This window comes from Anser anser, assembly GCF_964211835.1.
Source record: "Anser anser genome assembly, chromosome: 4".
In the NCBI taxonomy this organism is placed as follows: Eukaryota; Metazoa; Chordata; class Aves; order Anseriformes; family Anatidae; genus Anser; species Anser anser.
In genome coordinates this window covers 5,125,323-5,144,934 of record NC_139724.1, presented here as the reverse complement: position 1 = coordinate 5,144,934, position 19,612 = coordinate 5,125,323, and the positions used below count along the sequence as shown (strand labels likewise).

Below are 19,612 nucleotides of genomic sequence, written 5' to 3'. Positions count from 1 at the left end.
CCTGCTGCGATGCGACCAGTTGGAGGGAAGCACGGTGTCCCCTGCTGTGAAGGACAGACACCTAAGCAGCCTCCACACGAAGCCAGCCCCTCGCTCCCAGGGCGCTGTAAACGCGCCCGGCCGCGCCTTTATCGGGTTGACCTTGGGGACACGACGGTGTGACAGCAGCCCTCAAGCGGCCGAGGAGCAAAACCGACCGAAGGACAGATAGCCCCCGCCGGGAGCCTCTCCCTCAGCCGGCCCCGGCTCCCCGGGGCGGAGCGCGGCGCTCGCCCCGCCCGGCCCGGCCCGGCCCCGCCGCCGAGCGGCCGCAGGCTCCGCGCTGCTCGCTGCCCGCCTCCGCCATGGCTTTCGCCACCCGACGCTTCGTGCGAGCCGCCTCCTCCTCGTCCGCCGCCGCCGCCGCCGCCACGGCGGCCGCCAAGAAGCTGATCGTCAAGCATGTCACCGTCATCGGCGGCGGGCTCATGGGCGCCGGCATCGCCCAGGTGAGCGCGGCCGGGGCGGGAGCCGAGCGGGAGCGGGGGCGGCGCCGCCGCCATGACGGGGAGCGGGTCGGGGGGGGGGGGGGCGCCATGTTGGGGAGCAGGGGGGCGCCGTGGCCTCCGCCGTTCCTCGCGGCCCCGCCGTGCGCTGGTTCCCGTGTGCGGGTTTCACCGAGTCCGAGCCTGGTCCGACCCCCTGGGCCTGCCCGAAGAGAGCGAGGGGGAGAGGAGAGAAGGGAAAGGGGTGAATCCCTGCTCGCTGGGGAGGCGCCGCATGCTGCCTGCCCGCTGCTGGCTCGGCCCCGCGGGTTTCCCCTCGGGTGTTCTCTCAGGGCTGGTCACAGAATCACGGAATCGTTAGGGTTGGAAAAGGCCTTCGAGATCAGATGGTCCAACCATCACCTTACTGCCACTGTCACCCACTAATCCATGTCCCTAAGCACCTCGTCCAGCCTTGAACACTCCCAGGGACGGTGACTCCACCGCCTCCTTGGGCAACCCGTCCCAATGCCTGACTGCTCTTTCTGAGAAGAAATGGCTCCTCATTTCCAACCTGAACCTCCCCTGGCACAACCTGAGGCCATTCCCTCTAGTCCTATTGCTAGTTACCTGTGAGAAGAGGCTGACCCCCAGCTCCCCACACCTTCCTTTCAGGCAGTTGCAGAGAGCAGTAAGGTCTCCCCCGAGCCTCCTCATCTCCACACTAAACAACCCCAGCTCCCTCAGCCGCTCCTCACAGGACTTGTGTCCCAGGCCCTTCACCAGCTTCGTAGCCCTTCTCTGGACACGCTCCAGGGCCTCGAATCACTTGTCTGAATATACTGCGGTTTGCACTCAAATGATTTCATGCTATGCCTATTTCAGCATGTATCGGTGTTAGGAATAGCATCTATTCTTGCACCGGAGGGGCACGCAAACAATACCACGTCTGACAGCCTCGTTCCACAAAGCATCCGGACAGGTACGCCTGCAGGAGCTTAGAGCTCTCCCGCTCAGCGTACAGCATACAAGGCACACAGGTGACCTAGGGTGGGCAGCACATGTGCATCTTACCCTCAGGACAAGGATTTGGGGCTGCATGTGAAGGGGCACATCTGATCTGCTGTGTTAGCAGACTTCTGCAATCTTCGGTTTTATTGTTTCCGAGTAGAAACCACTGCTGCGCCGCTGCTGTCCAGTTGCTCAACTTTAAAACTTTTCTCTTGTTAAACCACAGATCTTCAGGTCAGACAGGTAGGCAAGAGGAACCGAGGTTAATGTTCTAAATTATTTAGGATGGTTCTTATGACAGTGTGTGGGCTATTTATAAAACCAGACAGTGTATAATAAATATTTGGAAAATGTAGGGCTAAGAAAGAAGCTTCTTCTATCTTGCCAAGGGAACGGATCAAGTGACATTATTACCTGTTATTTAAATACCATATAGCAGCTAAAATGAACATTAGGCTGTCAGTCATCTATAGAATTATGGAGAGGTTAATATTTAAATAGCGCTTATTTTCCCAGTGTTTAATCTCTGGCCTTTGGCTTTCAAGTTCATCTTTAACCTGATTGCTTTGTGACTGAACAGTCTTGCCAGTGATTTAAGATTTAGATATTTACTTCATTCACAGATGGAGCTTGTTGTCAAAGGTACCTGGGTACTTTACAAACAGTAACTGGAGCATCCAGCATCTTCCAGGTTGGCACTGCTTTCCCCAAGTAGAAACCAGTAGGGAGTTGGAGGACACAAATAGCAATGCTCCTTTTTATTGACTTAATGGATGATGGATGACCTTCTCAGAAGTGAAGATTTTTCATGTTCTTGGCAAATTTCTAGCAGGAGGCATACAGGGGCTGTTTTTTTTTTTTTTTTTTTTTTTTTTGCTAAGGAATAAGGTAGTTGTTTATTAACTTGTCTGGTAACAAACACTTTTCCGCACCTTGACACTAGAATTTGAGATTTCCACTGAAGGAATCTTCAAATAACAACTTTGAAGAAAGCTGTTCGCATGCTCGAGGAGCATGGACAGTATGCAAAGGTTATAATTCTGTAGAGTAAGTTAGATTCTGTTAGATTGCATGTTTTAGGGAGAAGTTTATCAAGAGAAACACGTGTGGTATTTGGCAGTAACAGGAGTTGTAATGTTCTACCACTGTTAAGGACCAAGGATTGTTTTGCTGACCATCTGCCTCTGATTTATCAATCCAGAATTATCCCAAAGCAGAGGCGATTATGACAGATCAAGGTCTCCTCTGCACCCTAGTAGTGAAGATTTTCCTCCTGCTTTGAACACTTAAGAAATCATCTTTCTTCATTCTCATACTGTCAGGAGAAGCTAACCAGTGTATGGCTGAAAGCCAGGAGATTACAATTTCTCATTCTGCCACATGAACAGCATGTCAGTGTGAGAGAAGCTTTAACTGACTCCCCAGCACTCTTGTGTTTCATATGTAATTTTCATAAAGATACTGGATCGAAGAGTCTGTGCCAGTGTGCGTTTGAATTGCAAGGAGATGATGTGATTTCTTGCCATTTTTCTTCTTTGCTGTAAACATACATATGTTAAGAATGAACTGGAAGAAGGGAGATCTTAATTTTTCTATGATTCTTTGCCAACTGCTCAGTGATGTTCTGGTATAATTGTAAATGGATAATCACTGATGCATGTCTTATGAACGTGCTTGGTAATGATTTTTTTTCTGAAGAGTAGAGTATCTTGCTTTGCCGTTGCAAATTATAGCAGCAGATGAAGTATTAGAAATGGAAGTCCAATCTTAATTTAAAAATTTCTTATGATACAATTGATTTTATGAAATGGCCATAATGAAAATAATAAAAAAAAAATGGATGAAGAAATGTCCATCTGCAGGCTGACACCTTGTTAATGCTGCAGTGCTTCTGTCTAGAACCAGTCTGGCGTTTCTTTGTTTGATGATTAGTGAGGAAACTCGAATGAGAATAGTGCCACGCTTTTCTTCAGGAGGTCTGTGTTTTTCATTTCAGCTAGCTTTGTTGGAGTAGGTCTTGTGGGCACAGGAGGTTCTTTAAACTCCAGGTGCGAGTTAGATGTAAAGTGAAAGTTTGCAGAAGGTGAGCCCCTAAGGTGTCACTCACAAAAAAAAAAAAATAATTGGAAACATGTTTCAACGTCTGTTATTTTCTGCAGTTATTATATTACAACTTTGTTCAGGAGTTCTGAAAATGAAGATAGACTGTTGCTAGCTAACAAGAGAAATGTAAATTAATGAATAGCAAAGTAACAGATAATGAAAGCTGTTTTTTAATAGGCTCTTGCAGCATAAGAAAGTGATGCTGTATGTTTGACTATAACTGTACCAACCACCAAGACAACCCAACAGTGCTGTCTGTAGCTGAGCCAGTTTGTACCGAATATGTAGGAAGGAGAGTTTGCTAGCAGTTTGGGTCTGCACAGAGCCCTGCTGGGGCGAATGCCTCATTTCTGCTCCCAGTTCCACTGTCACCTTCCTGTTGTTCCAGGGACACGCTCGTGGTCAAACAGCAGAGTTGTGTTACGTTACGCCCCAGGAACACAGGGCCAGCCATCCCTTACGGCACCTGTGCACCCTGCCAGCGTTCCACTTTTGGTCTCCACAGCCCTTTTTGCTTAGAAGATCCAAGGCTCACAGCTAAGCCACTTCCTCTTTGCAAGACAGATGTTCTTTCACTTGTCAGAGCTGCAGAATCCAGCTGCCTCCAAGCGCGGTTCTGCAGACAGCTCGGGGGAAAAAGGGATTTCTCTTTCCTTTTCTCTCAAGTTGAGTCCTTTCTCCCTTCTCCACCACCCCAAATATTTGAACATTTTAATGATTTTTTTTCTAGTAAAGTGCATAATTCTTGATTCTAGATCCTTTAGCTCTCTTTTGCATAATTCTGGTCAATTGTCTGCCCCAACCCACATCAGTCTGGTTGTTTATGATCTTGATGTTGAATCTTATTTTAACTTTCAGATTGCAGCAGCCAGTGGTCACACGGTGGTGTTGGTAGACCAGTCAGATGAAATCCTCAAGAAGTCTACAAAGGGAATTGAAGAGAGTTTGAAGAGAGTGACAAAGAAGAAGTTTGCAGATAAGCCTGAGGTTGGCATCTTTTTATTCGTGCCATTAGGAGAACTTAGGATAATAAAATTCCTGTACTGGAGTTCTGATGTTGTTTTGCAGTTATGTGTTACAGAGCATACTAATATACTGGCTTAAAAAATAGATTTTTTTTCAGTACGATGAAGAGCTTGGATTTTCTTTTCGTGATTCAGGGAGGCTGGAGGATGGATGTCTTCCCTGATTTTTGTTCCTTCAGCCTCTAGATAAAGATTTAAATAGCTTGGTGACTTTTTGAAACAAATGGTAAATGCAAAATGGTGCCAAATAATTAATCCTGAGGTTTGGGGGGCTCAAAAATACGTTACAGCACATATGTGGGTTTTCATGTACAAAGAAATGAAATCATTGTTGCAAATTCTTGTGATGTTTCAGGCTGGTGCAGAATTTATTGAAAAGACCTTAAAGAACCTCACAACAAGCACAGATGCTGTAGCAGTGGTCCACAGCACGGATCTGGTGATAGAAGCCATTGTGGAGAACCAGGAAATTAAAAATGAACTCTTCAAGAGGCTGGATAAATTTGCTCCAGAGTATGTGTATTTCTTCTCTTTCATTTTGAAACTTGCACCTTTACTTTTTTTTTTTTCTTGCACCGTTAATTCTGCATTTTCTTAGCTGTTTTTCTTAAAAACAGGAGGTTTTCTCCTTAGACTTGCTCCAGACTGTCATGTGGTATGGATACTTGTCCTGCCAGGTACATGTGTTACAAACACATTCAGGTACATCCATCTGTTTTATTTACTTGTTGCGTTGCATTATTTGATGTGCTTCATGGTATGATTAGACAAGAGGAGGTTTGTCCATCTACTCAACAAGTTCAAAGCCTGCTTTTTCCAAGTCAAATCTAAGTGTAAATGCACAGCTGTAGAATAAGCTTATCCTGGTACAGATCGGGTATGGTTAACATGCATTCCCGTAGTTAAATAGGGAATTGGAATGATGAAATATCTGGTTTTAGTGTGCCTAGCACGAACAGATTTTCAGAAGTTTCAGCTTCTAAGCTGCAAGTCATAGCTTAAGTGAGATAAACTTGTATATTGCAAGATTTTGGAAATAGATCATTGTCAGTTACTATGTTTGAGGTAGCAGTGTCCGTCTTCTCTTACCACACACTCAGTTACTTACAGTCTGTGGAACTTGCCTTGACCTATATTTGATAACTGTTTGAAGTTACTGTTCAGTTATATCCAAAACTCAAAATGCTGTTAAGCTGAGCATGCAGTCTCAGGAGCCTGATCCTTGTAATGGATGACTCAGAATCACAAGACCTTGACTGCTCACAGATTGAACTTCTAACTAGTACAACTGAATCTGGGGGTATTGGCTAAGAGGTGTTCCTGATTGTTTAACTAAGAACTAAGCAGGCTGCAGCTTGAATATAATGTCAAGGGAGGAAAGATGTTATCATTAATTGACTTCAGCCTGGGGAGGTTTTCAGGCTGCCTCATATGGTTAGTGTTCAGAATTGCCTGGCGTTTCTGAGAACGATAAATGATCACAAGGAGCCTTGCATTGAGGACAGGGTAGCTTGCTGTTAGCCTTAGTCTCACAGGCAAAGAAAAGTAAGTAGCTGCCTTTGGCAATTACCAGGATACCTCATCGTGGTTAGGTTATCCTAATTTTGTGAAAACAGCCCACCGGTTGCCTGAGTCTGTCTCTGTTTTTAACAGAGAAAGCTAATGAGCAAACTAGAGTGTACGAAATGGCAAACCATCTACAGCCAGCGAGCAAGGAAAACTAAACACTTGGAAAAGGCACAAGTAAAAGTAGGGACTTGGAGCCTCATGTAATACTACATGCATTTGGAACACCTGAGGCTGTTTTTACTAAGACTGAGTGGTTTATACATATAGCTGCCTCGAAACAACAAGTTTTACATTACAGGGCGTTAAAGGTAGGGGTAGGTAAAGGTTCAGGTATGCTCCTTCATGCTGCCTAAAGCGTGACTCTGCAGGGTTGGGAAAAATGACATTAGACCAGAAGCTTTCCTTTTTAAGAGTAGAATTGGAGATGGTGATAAACATACAGATGTATGGGTTGAAGAAGAGGGTAGCGAATGGTGAAGAATACCAGTTGCAGTATGGAAGGTCTAGGTGAAAAGAAAGAAAAGCTAGTGAAATAGTGAAGCTTAGTAGCCGAGCGTTTAAACTACTAGCTATTAGATGCAAATGGTAGTTTGTAACTATGTGGGGAATATCCAGATTTGCCTATCATGTGAGTACTGTGGGGAAAGGCAGAACTGTCTAGTCGGTGGGTTTTTGTGCTTCGAATGAAGCAGGAGGCTTTGCTGCCCCTGTGTGGCTCTGTGATGGGAGGGAAGGCTGTGCCTGTCAGCACAGGTGCCATGCAGCCTTCACTACATTAGATGTTTCAAAATGCAGTAGAATTACTACCTGAGCTAACTCACTGTTGCATCAGTTCAGCGTGGGTCTTGCAGCTGATACGTAACAAAGGCAAGATTTGTTTAGAGAGAGCTTTGAGTCCTGGGAAAAGTTTTAATTCTGTGGGGCCTTGGGCTTTGGTGGCACTTTGGTCTGTGTGTTACAGGCAGTGAGTATGAAAGACCAGCCTCCTGAGGAGGTAGGGCTTTTACTAATTCAAATCTTCAGACTTACCCTGGTAATAACTTACCCTGATAACTTACCCAGTTAGCTGATAGCTGACTGAAATGTAAGGGGCTGTGTGTTACAGTTGATCAGACAAGATGATTAATCCCGGCTTTGGAACATAAACTGTACGTATGCATATTTCTTCTTTTATGTTGTATCCTGGGTTTCATTTGTTTCCTCAGGTGCAACACTACATGCCCCTCTCACATGTTTGTTCTGTGATGACCTCTCCAACGAACATAAACCTGGTGACAGAACAAAGCCAAAGCATTTCATGAAAAAAATAGCACACAATAAGCTTATTTCCTATTCCTTTTTTTCCATGTAGGAACCATCATTCCTCTGAAAGGGGATCTGTAAATGGGGGGGGATGAGAAAGCTGTTCCTTAGTGAGACAAGTTTTATTTGGTGGTTGGGTGGAGAGCAAATTTCTCTTAAGTTTTCAGAGAAAATGCAATGAACAAGGAGAGGTTGGCAGCCCCAGAGGGCACTGAGAACTTGGGGTATTCCTCACCTGCGTAACTGAGCAGGTAAAACAGTGACGGCCATTGCTTGGTCTTAGGACATCAGTCTGAACACATCCTGTTTTTTGTTCTTAGCAGTGCTTTGCAAAAGTGCAAAGTATAGTGTATATATAACACACCTCCAGGTGTGTTATACTCATCTCTCTCATATAGTAATTGTTACTACGTTGTATGGTTGTCATCTTCAGAATGGGTGATAAAGCATTGCTACCCACTTCTGAGTCTGTTTTCCTTTTCCTATGTTGAATCAGTCCTCGTGCTCCTGTTCTGAAAAAGGTCAGGCTAGGGTTTTTTTTATAATACCTCTGCATTTTTTATGATCTTTGGGGCATTTAAACAATGCAACACTTTCCAAGAAGGGTGATAATGATGTCAAAAGAATTTTGGAGTGTCTGCTTTCCTAAGAGCTCTTGCCTTCTATTAATCTCTGGCTGGTGGGAGTGCCTATCAACATCTCTTGGTTTAGGATCTATCTTTAGAAATGGAAACTCAGCCAGGACCAGGCCAGTGTTTTGGGACAGTTCAGGGTGTTCAGAAGCAGTGTGTTATAAAAGCGCTATAAAAGAGGTTTTCTTCAATGTTCACTGCTTAAAAAGCTGGACTGTAAAAGTAAGTCTTACCGAAACGGTATGTTTCTGTTGTGTTTGACTTTGCTTTTATTTCTTCCTGTGTCCCACTAGATGGCACCAAGTGAAAGCACACTGATGGCTGGAAAATCATCATTAGGGCTTCACTCCTATCGCTGCTTTTAAAAGCCTTCAGACTGTGCTGTCACCTGAAACATAGATAATGTACTCTATGTCACAGAGGCATGTCAAGTCTATTTTAAACTCAGTTTAAATCAATTGGTTGGTCAGAGCAGAAAGTGTAAATAAAATGCCCTTGTACACAACACAAATGTAATACCTTTTTTTTTTTTTTAACCAAAGCTTTACATTGTGAGAGTTTATAGGATTTACCTGCAGAAGTGATGCTGAAGTAAAATCTCTTGCTCTAAAACCATTATTCTCTGAGAATTGCTGTTTTACACGTGGGTTCACAAGGCTTTTTTTTTTAATGAATATTTGAATTATTTCTATACAGTGACGGATTTTCAGGGAAGGTAAGTGTCCTTTGGATTCATTGACCTTGCAAGGTCAAAGCTATGAAGTGTGAAATGCTATTTTTAGTACCCTGTCTAATAACAATGTAAGGCCCACTTTATGGTAGGGGGAAAACAAAAGAACATTTATAAGAAATATAAGCAGGAATTCTCAGGATATTTTGTTTCCTTCTCCTTAACAAGTTTTCAAAACCGAGAAAACATAAAAAAAAAAAAAAAAAAGAAATTGGTGCGTTTGTTTGTTTTTTTCCTGTAATGTTTTCTTCTAATGCTTCTATAAGGTGTCCCCATGACTTAGATGTAACTTCTGAGAGCTCTGTTTGGAAGCTCAGTTATATCGTAGTGAAATAAAAGCAAAATACCAATCTAGATTAACATTTGACAAGTCCAGTAGGATAACTTCTTGAAAGGTAGGTAGATACAGTCCAGAATGGAAGGTAGGGTTTCAGTTCGAATTTAGTTTTTCATTTTGTGGTTTGAAGAAAAAGTCATTTAAGTTTTCTGTGTGATGTCAATATGGCAGGGCTGTTGAGGCTCTGAGATGTCCCTGAAAAAAATCATTACAAATTGGAATTAGTAAATGTGTTTTATGTCTCTGACAAGGTCTTCGAACTATGCCTTGAAAATTGTGTGATTTTGTGTAACCTTTGCAGTGTCCCTTCTTCTTTTTCTCATCACCTCTTTGCTGTGGTACAAAGTTTACTTACCATGTCTGCCATTGATCATTAAAAAAAAAAATTACTTTTTTTTTTTGAGCTCCAAAATACATACTTGACATGACACGTGATTGGGTTTCCATAGATATGTAAAAAAAATTCCATTTGATTTTCAGGATTGCTGAAGAAATTAGTTGGAATAGATTTGGGGCTGTAACAAAAATGTTCTGCTTAGAGAATCTTTCTTCTTTGACCTGATACAGTATTCAGCATGCATTCTCGGGAGTCAGAAACTCACACAGCTCTTCCTCTGGTTATTCCATCATTGCTTTATTTATACCTCAGCCAAAGGAAGGTGATGATCTGCAGGGATATTTCTAAGAGTTCTGTGGATGGCTAGCCAGTGGATGTCTATTTCTGCGTGGTGCACCAATCTCCTACTGTCAGAAAGATAGCGCAGTCCATATGTTTCTTTTTCCAGGCATACAATATTTGCAAGCAACACCTCGTCCTTGCAGATCACACAGTTGGCTAACTCCACCACCAGGCAGGACCGATTCGGTGGCCTCCATTTCTTCAATCCCGTGCCTATGATGAAGCTCGTGGAGGTAAGAGTCTTACAACACCTTAATAATAACCACTTAGTAATAACAGCAGTGTGGTTGTTATCATTGAGAATTCAGTCTGATGAAAGGGTTGGTCTGAGTTTGCAGCTCCTCTGATGCAGAACGAGCTACCTCTGGTGATGAGGGGGTGGTGCAGGCTGTCGAGGGGCAGGTTGACCACAGAGGTAACTCCTGCCTCCAGGCTCCAAAGTTCTCTGGTGAGCTGCCAGCAGACGTGCCCTTTATAGTGATTGTTTCAGTCCCGCAGGCTAGCTGATTAATACGAACTATTGGCAGCCTAAACAAAATCATCCAATGACTGACAGAGGAATTTGATTATTAACAGTGTGGGCTTGATAGGAAGCGATGTGCAGATGGACTCGTGCTGCCTTGTGACTTTTGAGACACAAAGTCAGTCATGTTTATGCAGTCTTCCAGATGATTTGTCTGGAAAGGTTGAAGTTACGTGTCTTAACGTTAACATTAGAGGTCCTTAAAGGTTGGGAAATATGTAAAGAGTAGCCTTTACTAAGGCTTCAGAAGTTTTTCTAAGTACACTCCCCTTGGCTACATCTTGTACCTTCTAATAATATTGAAATACAGAGCAGAATAAGAAATAATCTGATATAAGGGTCTGAGTCTCCAAACTAAAGACATCATTGCAGTACAACTGCCAGGGCTTTTTTCCTCTGCCCGTTCTCCTCCCACTCCCCCCCAAAAAAAAGAAAAAGGGCACCTTAAGATGGCTGTGCAATAGAACAGGAGATGAGCTAAACTACAAAAGAATGTGCATGTCTGGAGAGCGTGTGATTGTTACAGCTAATCTCGATCGGCTAGAACTTACAAGATCTTAAGTGAAAAGGAACGTTGCATCTTGGCCAGCCTGCCACAAAATTTCATGTACTTCATGCACTTAAATGCTGTAAATCTTTTTCCTCTGTCCCATAAGTGATTAATTCTAGTATTGCTTTGGTGACAAATACTTTGAATAAGTTGTGCCATACTTTGGAACTCCTGAATTTCGCTTGGTTGGACAGTTTCGCTTGTTTCACATTAAGATACATACCATGCACTTCCTTGCTCTGTGTCTTTGACTGTATCTCCCCCCCCCCCCCCCCCCCCCAAAAAAAAATTTGAGCCTTTTAGCTGAAATGGACAAATGTGATTCAGAGTACAGTCATCTGACAAGGACTCAAACACTCGCCAATTCCCTTTCCCTAACTTCTGTACCCACGTGAAATGTTTTAGTTTAATATCACATCCTATGTATTGTGATTAAATGGTCTGGGGAAATGTACGGAGGAAAGGGAGAAATTTTATAGGTGGTGTCAGAGATAACAGAAATCTTAGCATAGTTCCTTAAGCTGACACAGGCTTTATTGGTTTCTGTACTAAGAACTACTTGTCTCCAGTAATTCATTTGTGAGGTTGAAATGTTCTGTGCCTAAAAGAAATGATAGACTTTAGATATCTGAACTAAACTTCTGTGAGGTTTGAAAAATACTGAAGATACCTATCAGTATTTGTAAAAAAGACAAAACAGAGCAACCCCTTTATGACTGCTCTGGTCAACATTGTAATTGGTGGTTTTTTCACCTGACTTATGAATGTCCTTGCCCAAAGTCGCTCCACTTGATGAGCAGTATTTGAAGGTCTTTAGAATACAAAAGCTGGGCTTATTATTAATTAATAAATAAATACACTTTTTAAGGGTTTGCTTTCGTTTCAGAACTACTGCTCTAAATCAGGACTGGCATTGAAGAACACTGTATAGCATCCTCTATGTAAAACAGTTGTTTAAGTTTGAAATAATGGGGTGAAAAATCAAGGGAACTGCCCTAACTGTAAAAGATATTACTGAAATTGCCGGTCATCTGTCATGGAAGCTGTCTTCCATACCTGTCACAACTCTTCAAATCTTATCTGCGATTTCCATAGACTGTTGATCTCGTGCTCAGAAGAGCATAGCTATGAGGGGACTTGTTCTCTAATAATTCAAAAGACCGGTGATAGTGTTTAAAAATTCTCAAGTGTGTACTAAAAACTCATTCCTGAAACTGTCACAGTCTTACATAAATATCTTGGATATTTTTATCTAATAACGAAGTTAAAAAACCACTCTTCTTTCTGCCGAAAAACAAGCCTTCTCCTCAGTCCTAACTGTGTTTTTTTTTTTTTTTTGTGTTGGCCTTATCATCAATTATTAGAATGTCTGGGGCATGGAAATCTGAGTGACTTAAAATTGTATGAATAAAGAGGTCAGCTTTAACTGCTTACACGTAGCAGCTTTCAGTTACCACACATGAAGGCCAGTTTCAACACAAATACCGCAACCAGTTCAGCTTCTGCAAGTCATTCTGTGTATGGTGGGGGGTAGGTCACTAATAAAGAACAAATATAGTGTAATAAATAACATACTGCATCCCAACTCCAGTGAAGTCTAGAAAATACTACATGTGACAAAAGAAAAAGACTCATTTGTGAAGAAAATCAACATGGGAATATACCAAAAAGCTAAGAGGCTGTTGCATATCTGAAAGCTTTTAAATTTTCTTTAGAATTATGTATCTGTCTCATGTTTACATTGGGCACAGAATAGATGTTTCATCCCTTATATCAGGTTTAATATGGTTTATTAATTTTATAATATGGTTTTCTAGAGTAGTGCCAACGTGTTTCCCAAGACAGCAGAGACTATGTGGCTTTTAAAGCTGGTCTGTTACACTATTATCTCTACATAGGATTCTAAAAAGATAGTCCTTTTTACCTATCATAATGGCTAAGTGGGAAGGTATCTCAAGGAAACATAACGAGAACACGTAAAACGCTATACTTATCTTTAAAATAGATTTCTGTGTTTGTTATATATATATCTACTGTTTGTTTTTTTCTTTTTTTTTCACAACAAATGTCGTACGAATTTCTGTAAGTGTTCTGAAATTTGGTTTAATCATCACTGTGTTGGGAAATTCTGCTCAGAAATGTGCTTATCTCTCCCTTCCTTCCTGTTTTCCAGGTCATCAAGACTCCAATGACTAGCCAAAAGACTTTTGAGTCACTTATGGATTTCAGTAAAGCGGTAGGAAAAAGTCCTGTCAGTTGTAAGGTGAGTACAGTTTGGATTGTACAATGTCCAGAAAACTTGTTTTCCTTGAAAACTTTATTTTTAGAAAGTGGTTTTGGGGAGGTTATAAGAGCATTTCAGGAATTTCCAGACAATTTTTTTTCCAGATTCACTTCCATATTAAAAACATTTTGACAAAGAAAATGCCCACATTTACCACAAATTCCTCTAAGTATAGGGACTCTAGACATCTTCTGAAAAGCAGCAAAACTTACAAGTGTCAGAGCATACCCCTCTATTTTTCCTTTTCCAGTCCTGGGCTGGAAAGCTTACACAGGAGCTTGTCTTTAGCTATGTTAGAGGCAAGACTGCTGCCTCTTGTACCGTGAAGCTGTTGGATGCATCCTCCATGGTGTGTGCTCATCACAAGATTCTCTTAAGACTGCAGTAACTACACCCATATTAATCTTCATTGCTTTGCAGTTTTGTTTTTTTTCCAGAGGAACGCCCCGTGTCCTAAGCACCCTTTTTCCAAATTCATTAAGCTGTGGTCTGGGAAGCTTTGTACAAGCTATTGCCTAAAGTTTCACAACCCCCAGGAGACATTTGGTCATAAAAAGAAGGGCCTGCGATCTGGTGGTTACCAGTAATTCAGCATCTGAATGCTGCACTCAGATTTTGGCTGTGCTGCTACATTGCTGTGTGGCCTTAGGTGACTTCTTTTTCCTGTTTCTGTCACAGTTTTCCAGGGTGGAACGTGGCAAATATACGATTAAATATTGTTTAGAAATCAGCTTGGATAGAGGGTAATGCAGAAATAATGGTCAGGCTCCATGTTTGAATTTTTTTTTCCTGTTCCTGTTTGCAGAAGAAATTGCAATTGTTTGCTTGAAATTCGCTGGTTTAAATACTGAGATGAAATGGAACGGATCAATAAAGATCTGAAACAGTTGTAGCAATATTTGAAATAATACTTTATTTGCAAAGCTCTTTCTCTTTTCTTTGTATTTTTGATTAAAGCTTGCTTTAGCAGTGAGCAGTGGGGGAGAGGTAGAATGTTGAGCCAGGAATTCCAGTAGTGAACAACACACACACGGAAAAACTCTTCATATCCTTCAGGAAATTGTGTCAGCAGAATTTTGCTAAAGAAAAGGCGTTTTCCAATGGACCACATTCCATCGTTTTAAGATTAATGAGTTGGACTTGTAGTAGTCTTAATTGCTCTCAGTCATGATGAATGTTTATGTGCCATGCCTGGTTTGTGAAACTCATCTTTTGTGTTTGAATAGCAAGCAGATAAATCAGATGAAAAATACAGTTCAGAGCACACCAGAAGTTGATGATTGAATAAGTGTCTTCATCCACTTGTTTAATTTATGTATCATCTGAGTGTAGTAGTTGTAAATGTTTATTTAGAATCCCTTTTTGTTTCTTTTGTTAATTTTCATAGGATACTCCTGGGTTTATTGTAAACCGTCTCTTGGTGCCGTATATGATGGAAGCTGTTCGACTTTTTGAGAGAGGTACTTGCTGGGTTATTGACTTCAGGGGATGCCGACATACTGTGCTGCTAAGTGTTATGTCCATTCAGAAAGGTGTTGTGATTCCCTTAAAACTCTCACGCCTTAAAGGCTGGAAGTGGGTAGTGCACATCAGGCATGAACCAGTCTGTGTAGCTGGAAAGAGCTTGTCTTCCCTTTGAAATGCCAGGGTGTGCAGAGTCGGAAGTTACTGATTACCTGTGTGGGAAATTCCTGCTGGTGGAAAATGTTTCTGGTTTGGAAAGGTGAGTGTAGTACCGTTGTAAAAATAGCCTTTGCCAGCTGATCAGGAACCCTCTTCTCTGCAGCCCAAGAGTGTTATGAAAATGCCTGAAAATCCCGTCGTGGGGGACCATTAGGAAAGTTCTCCTGAGGTTCCATACGCTGGGCTTGTGAAATAAAACACCAATTTTCAGGCAGAATAAGCTACAATACTCAGTATCATACTGCAGTACTGGCATACAAGTGATTTGGGCTCAGCCTTTGCTCTGTAAAACCTCCTGCTCCTCTTCCAAGTCCTTTTTAAAACATACCTTCCTTAGGACCTTCCATCTTAGTTTTGGTCTTTTTGATGCCGATGCTGAGGGCAGGTGGAAGTAATCAGGAGCTCCTAAAGAACTATACAACTTTGAAAGCATTGATAATTGTTTTGAAAAGGAAACAAGCCAATAACATGAGTGGTTAAAGAGGAAATTTTGAGTATAATCGCTTTTATTTCAAGCGTTCTGCTTGTAGCTGCATGCAACTTAAGAATGTCATTTGAAACATTTTGTTTTTGAAAGCACCACTTTTTACAGATGAAAGCATCGCATTATCAGGATTCCACCAAGTATGCTTTAAATATTAAAAATCTGTTTTATAGCACTTGGAAGGGATGGTTTGATCTCCAGAAACAAATATAAACCAACACTGCATGTTTATCTATCAACAGATGTACCTAATTACATCTCAAACAGAGAAAAGAGCAGATTTGAGTGACTTGAAAAACAAAGGTTTGAATGCAAAGGGACATTATTCTTTTAGAAAAAGTCACAGTTTTAAATAGGGTATGGGTGTTGTAATGTGTGTAAAAGGGGTGTCTTTGGTGAGTGACGTCTGTCATTATATATTTTTCAGGAGATGAGAGAACTTTTAATTAAATGTAGAAGAAAACAGTCACTGAGATTGTATGTTAAAATTGAGGGCTCCCTGCCTAGGCAAAACAGTATTTTGATTTCATCTTTATTCTGTTTGTATTTTGTTCAGCAGTATGATATTTCCAAACTTCTTAAAGTCTATTTATGAATTTTTAACTCTGAAGATATTGATGTAAAAACCTGATCTATGTTTTGAAAAGCCTGATGGTTGTCTTCTGATTCATACTTTTTATTGAATCATGTTAAATTTTTATCACATCTTTTGCATTAATTCTTAGAGTAGACACTCGAACCAGATTGTCAGCCACGGTAGTAAGGAATTTGGGTCTCTTCCCTGGCAACCACAAGCACTGAAATACCATTTTATTGGTCAGTCCTCCAGTCTTTACTTACGCAAAGTCTCTGTGGGTTAAGTGGGTAAGGACTTCCATACTTTTACATAGCCAAAATACCTGTAGTATATCAACAGTAATTTAAACAGAGACACATTGGAAATATTAGCGTATGATGGTCTGTATTGCCCATTCTATGCTGTCAGGTAGCAAAGTGCCAATTCTGACAAAATGGATTGAGTCTGTTGATAGGAAAAGTAAGTACGCCTGCAACAGCTTTGAATGAGTTGAAGGCTTATGTTTATTTGAATGTGGGGAACTTATCTTGGAATTAAGTAAGGCTAATTTTCCCAGTTGCTCAAAAATAAAAGAAGTTTTTAAAAAATTAAAAAAGGGAGGAAAAAAAAAGAGTTGTTAGCTTTAAAGAACAAAAGAGGTACATGACACGAGCCAGCAGTGTGCACTTGCAGCCCAGAAGGCCGGCTGTGGATGCCCCATCCCTGGAGGTGTTCAAGACCAGGCTGAATGGGGCCCTGGGTAACCTGGTCTGCTGGGAGGTGTTCTTGCCTATGGCTGGGACTGGACCAAGTAAGGGACTTCTTTGAGGTCCCTTCTGACCCAAGCCATTCCGTAATATAAGAAAATTATTACCTGTGGATGTGGCAGTAAGGGACATCATTTAGTGATGGGACTTGGTAGGTGAGTTTGATGGTTGGACTTGATGATCTCTTAAGGGTCTTCTCCAACCTAAATGATTCTATTATTTCATACAAGACTATTATTCAAGTTGTTGCCTTTACGGGAAATTGCTGAAAAATCATTTCTAAGATTGTCTTATTTTGGGTGCATAATTTGCATTGGCTTTGATCCTCTAAGATTCTGGATAGCCTGAATTGAGCATGGAGCATGCTTAAAAAAAACACAACAGGTACTTGTTAACTTCATCTTTTCTTTTTTAATAAGATCTGCAAAGAAGTACACTGCCTTTATCAAAATATGTGGTAAAAATAAGCAGAGCATCTGTTTTCATGACAGTATAAAATAGACATTCACAGCGAAAGAACAAGGTGAAGATTAACTGTGACAATTGCAATGCTGGATTCCTGTTTTTATAGGAACAGACTGAACTAGAAGTTACAAATCATTATGATTTTCTTTAATAATCTTGGAAATCAATAATTTTACTATACCTGCACAGTCTCTTCAGGTCACTCCTCTCTGCCATCTCTGATAGCTGATGGCTATCCTCTGGTGAAAGTTGTTGAAATTAAGCATGTGAATCGGCTGCTACCACTCCCCCCATTCCTGCCTTGTCCATCTGCTGGCTATCGCTGGCTCCTGTAGCAGGAGAAACAGGTGGGAATTTGCAGGTGCAAAAGGCTGGCATCTCAACAGAAAACTGCATTTGCTAAAGCATGAACTGATACAGCACGATGGAGTATGCTGCCTGTCAGCTTACTTGGCTGTATCCCTGACCTCAGGAGCTGCTGTCAAAAGTAGTTGTTGTGTCCAGTATTAGACCTTGCCTTCTGACTGCATTGGAGTAAGGGCAGCTCTGTCCTGTGCCTGATCCCAAAGGTGTTGCTGATACCACAAAATTGAAATTCAGCTCTCTCCTTACTTATAACATTCAGCTGCCTCTAAAAGAAGCTCTTGATTCTTCATGACTGATTCTTCCTCTAGTCTTTCTGTTAGGTTGAGCATAGTAGCTGTGGTTTCATCAAAAACGTGGTAATCTGTATTGAAATGCAAGAGGAAGATGAGAAAATGGAAAGCAGGCCTCCAGTTTTTTTTTTTTTTTTTTTTTCTTGTGTGTGTGAGGGATTCAACTTTATATTCCAGCGTCTATTTTTGTGTATGCTGACTCCAGGTTTTGTGGTTCTGAAACGTGCAGAGATTTTTGTGAAGAGCTGCACCAGTGTGAAATAACACCCTGTTAATTATTTATAAGTGGTGCCAAGCAGAAGCAGAATCTTCTCTGTTCATCAAACTGTCAATCTTTTCTCTAGGAGATGCATCAAAGGAAGATATTGATGTTGCTATGAAGCTCGGGGCTGGCTATCCCATGGGTCCATTTGAACTCCTGGACTATGTTGGGTTGGATACCAGTAAATACATTATAGATGGTACTGCATGCTTATTTTCTTTTTCTTTTTTGCCTGTTTTAGATAAATTGTAGATGAATGTTGTAAGGAAGATCTGACTCCTAATTAGCTTAAACTGCATGTTTATGGCCCAGGCCTTTTAACTGTAGAGGAGAAAGGAATGAGAACGCAGCTCAGCGTACTATTTGAGCGCAGCAATTGTACTGTATGCTTGCACTCTGTCTTATTGATGGGGACTTAACTGTGGTTGTTGTGCTTATTATTGATGGGGACCTAACAGTGGTTGTTGTGCTTACTACATCAAGTTCCCGTGGAAAATATTAATAACGTCAATGGGACTTTGTATAATTAAAAAAGAGTCAGTGGGAAGAGTAATGGAGGTAAGATATTCTTATAAAAAGCAACAAAAGTTGAGACTCCCAACTGTTTTTTTGCCTGACGTGTTTCCATCCTCAGTTAATAGGGAACCAGTAAATAGTTTAAAAGATGCAGGTGTCCCATCTCCCTTTCACTTCAGTCAGTTAGTGGGTAAATGTCAGTATGATAGCAAAAGGAGATGCGATTGGTGACAGCTTGTTGATGGTTGTTGTCTTGTTTTGAATGAGCAGCGTAAATTCTCTAGGCAGTATATCGCTTTCAAAACAAGATCTTCAGTGAAGTCACTTCTGCTTTTAGCCAGCGCTGTTGGGTAGTGCTACTTTGTTCTAGCTGACCGTGTCTTTCACAGGTAGAAGCGAAACTTGGAAGTTCTTTCTACTTGAATTTCTTCACATATAAACAGGAATATTTTTCGTTCATCCACTTCTTTTCTCCCACCAGGATGGCACGCGCTAGAGCCCAACAATCCTCTTTTTGCACCCAGCCCACTTGTGGATAAACTGGTGGAAGAGAAGAAGCTGGGTAAGAAGACTGGAGAAGGATTTTACAAATACAAATGAACTCCAAACCTCGAGAGGTGTTAAACTATCTTTGTATTCAGCATTGCCAAACTACAGGTGAATTCTGTTTAAACCTTCCCAAGGATGGCGCAAGCTGCGTTTAGAACATAACCCACCTCTGAAGAGTGATTGCACTAGTTAACTATTTCTCTGCTGAAAGCTTGATTTGGTAGATTATTTTTTCTAGTAATTCTGAAAAGCTTTATATGTACAGTGCCTTCATGCAGACATTGATTTTTCAGGTGCAAGACAGAATGACAAGTGAATTTATGTATTCAAAGACATTATATTAACGGGAAAAATCCAAAAAATAACCACACTTTCTTAAAAATAAAATTTTCAACAATTCTTTATTGAACGCTGTGGCTTGCAGTTGATGTACTTGGTTGTAGCCCACTGGGTGGCAGTCTCTTT

General features: G+C 41.3%; 1 protein-coding gene across 1 annotated transcript; it reads left to right on the top strand.

Annotated features, from left to right (window-relative positions):
- The first annotated feature begins 8 nt into the window (after positions 1-8).
- On the top strand, positions 9-19,556 carry HADH (hydroxyacyl-CoA dehydrogenase). The gene is made up of 8 exons (XM_083833438.1): positions 9-488; positions 4,437-4,565; positions 4,959-5,116; positions 9,959-10,085; positions 13,099-13,188; positions 14,597-14,669; positions 18,165-18,281; positions 19,080-19,556. Exons 1-8 carry the CDS (start codon positions 345-347, stop codon positions 19,196-19,198), a joined length of 957 nt encoding a protein of 318 aa, XP_083689564.1. The 5' UTR covers positions 9-344; the 3' UTR covers positions 19,199-19,556.
- The last annotated feature ends 56 nt before the right edge of the window (positions 19,557-19,612 follow it).

Coding starts and splice junctions, on each gene's coding strand:
- HADH (XM_083833438.1), top strand. CDS start 345: ATGGCTTTCGCCACCCGACGCTTCGTGCGAGCCGCCTCCTCCTCGTCC. Junction 5,117..9,958: donor CTGGATAAATTTGCTCCAGA/GTATGTGTATTT, acceptor TTCTTTTTCCAG/GCATACAATATTTGCAAGCA. Junction 13,189..14,596: donor AAAGTCCTGTCAGTTGTAAG/GTGAGTACAGTT, acceptor TAATTTTCATAG/GATACTCCTGGGTTTATTGT.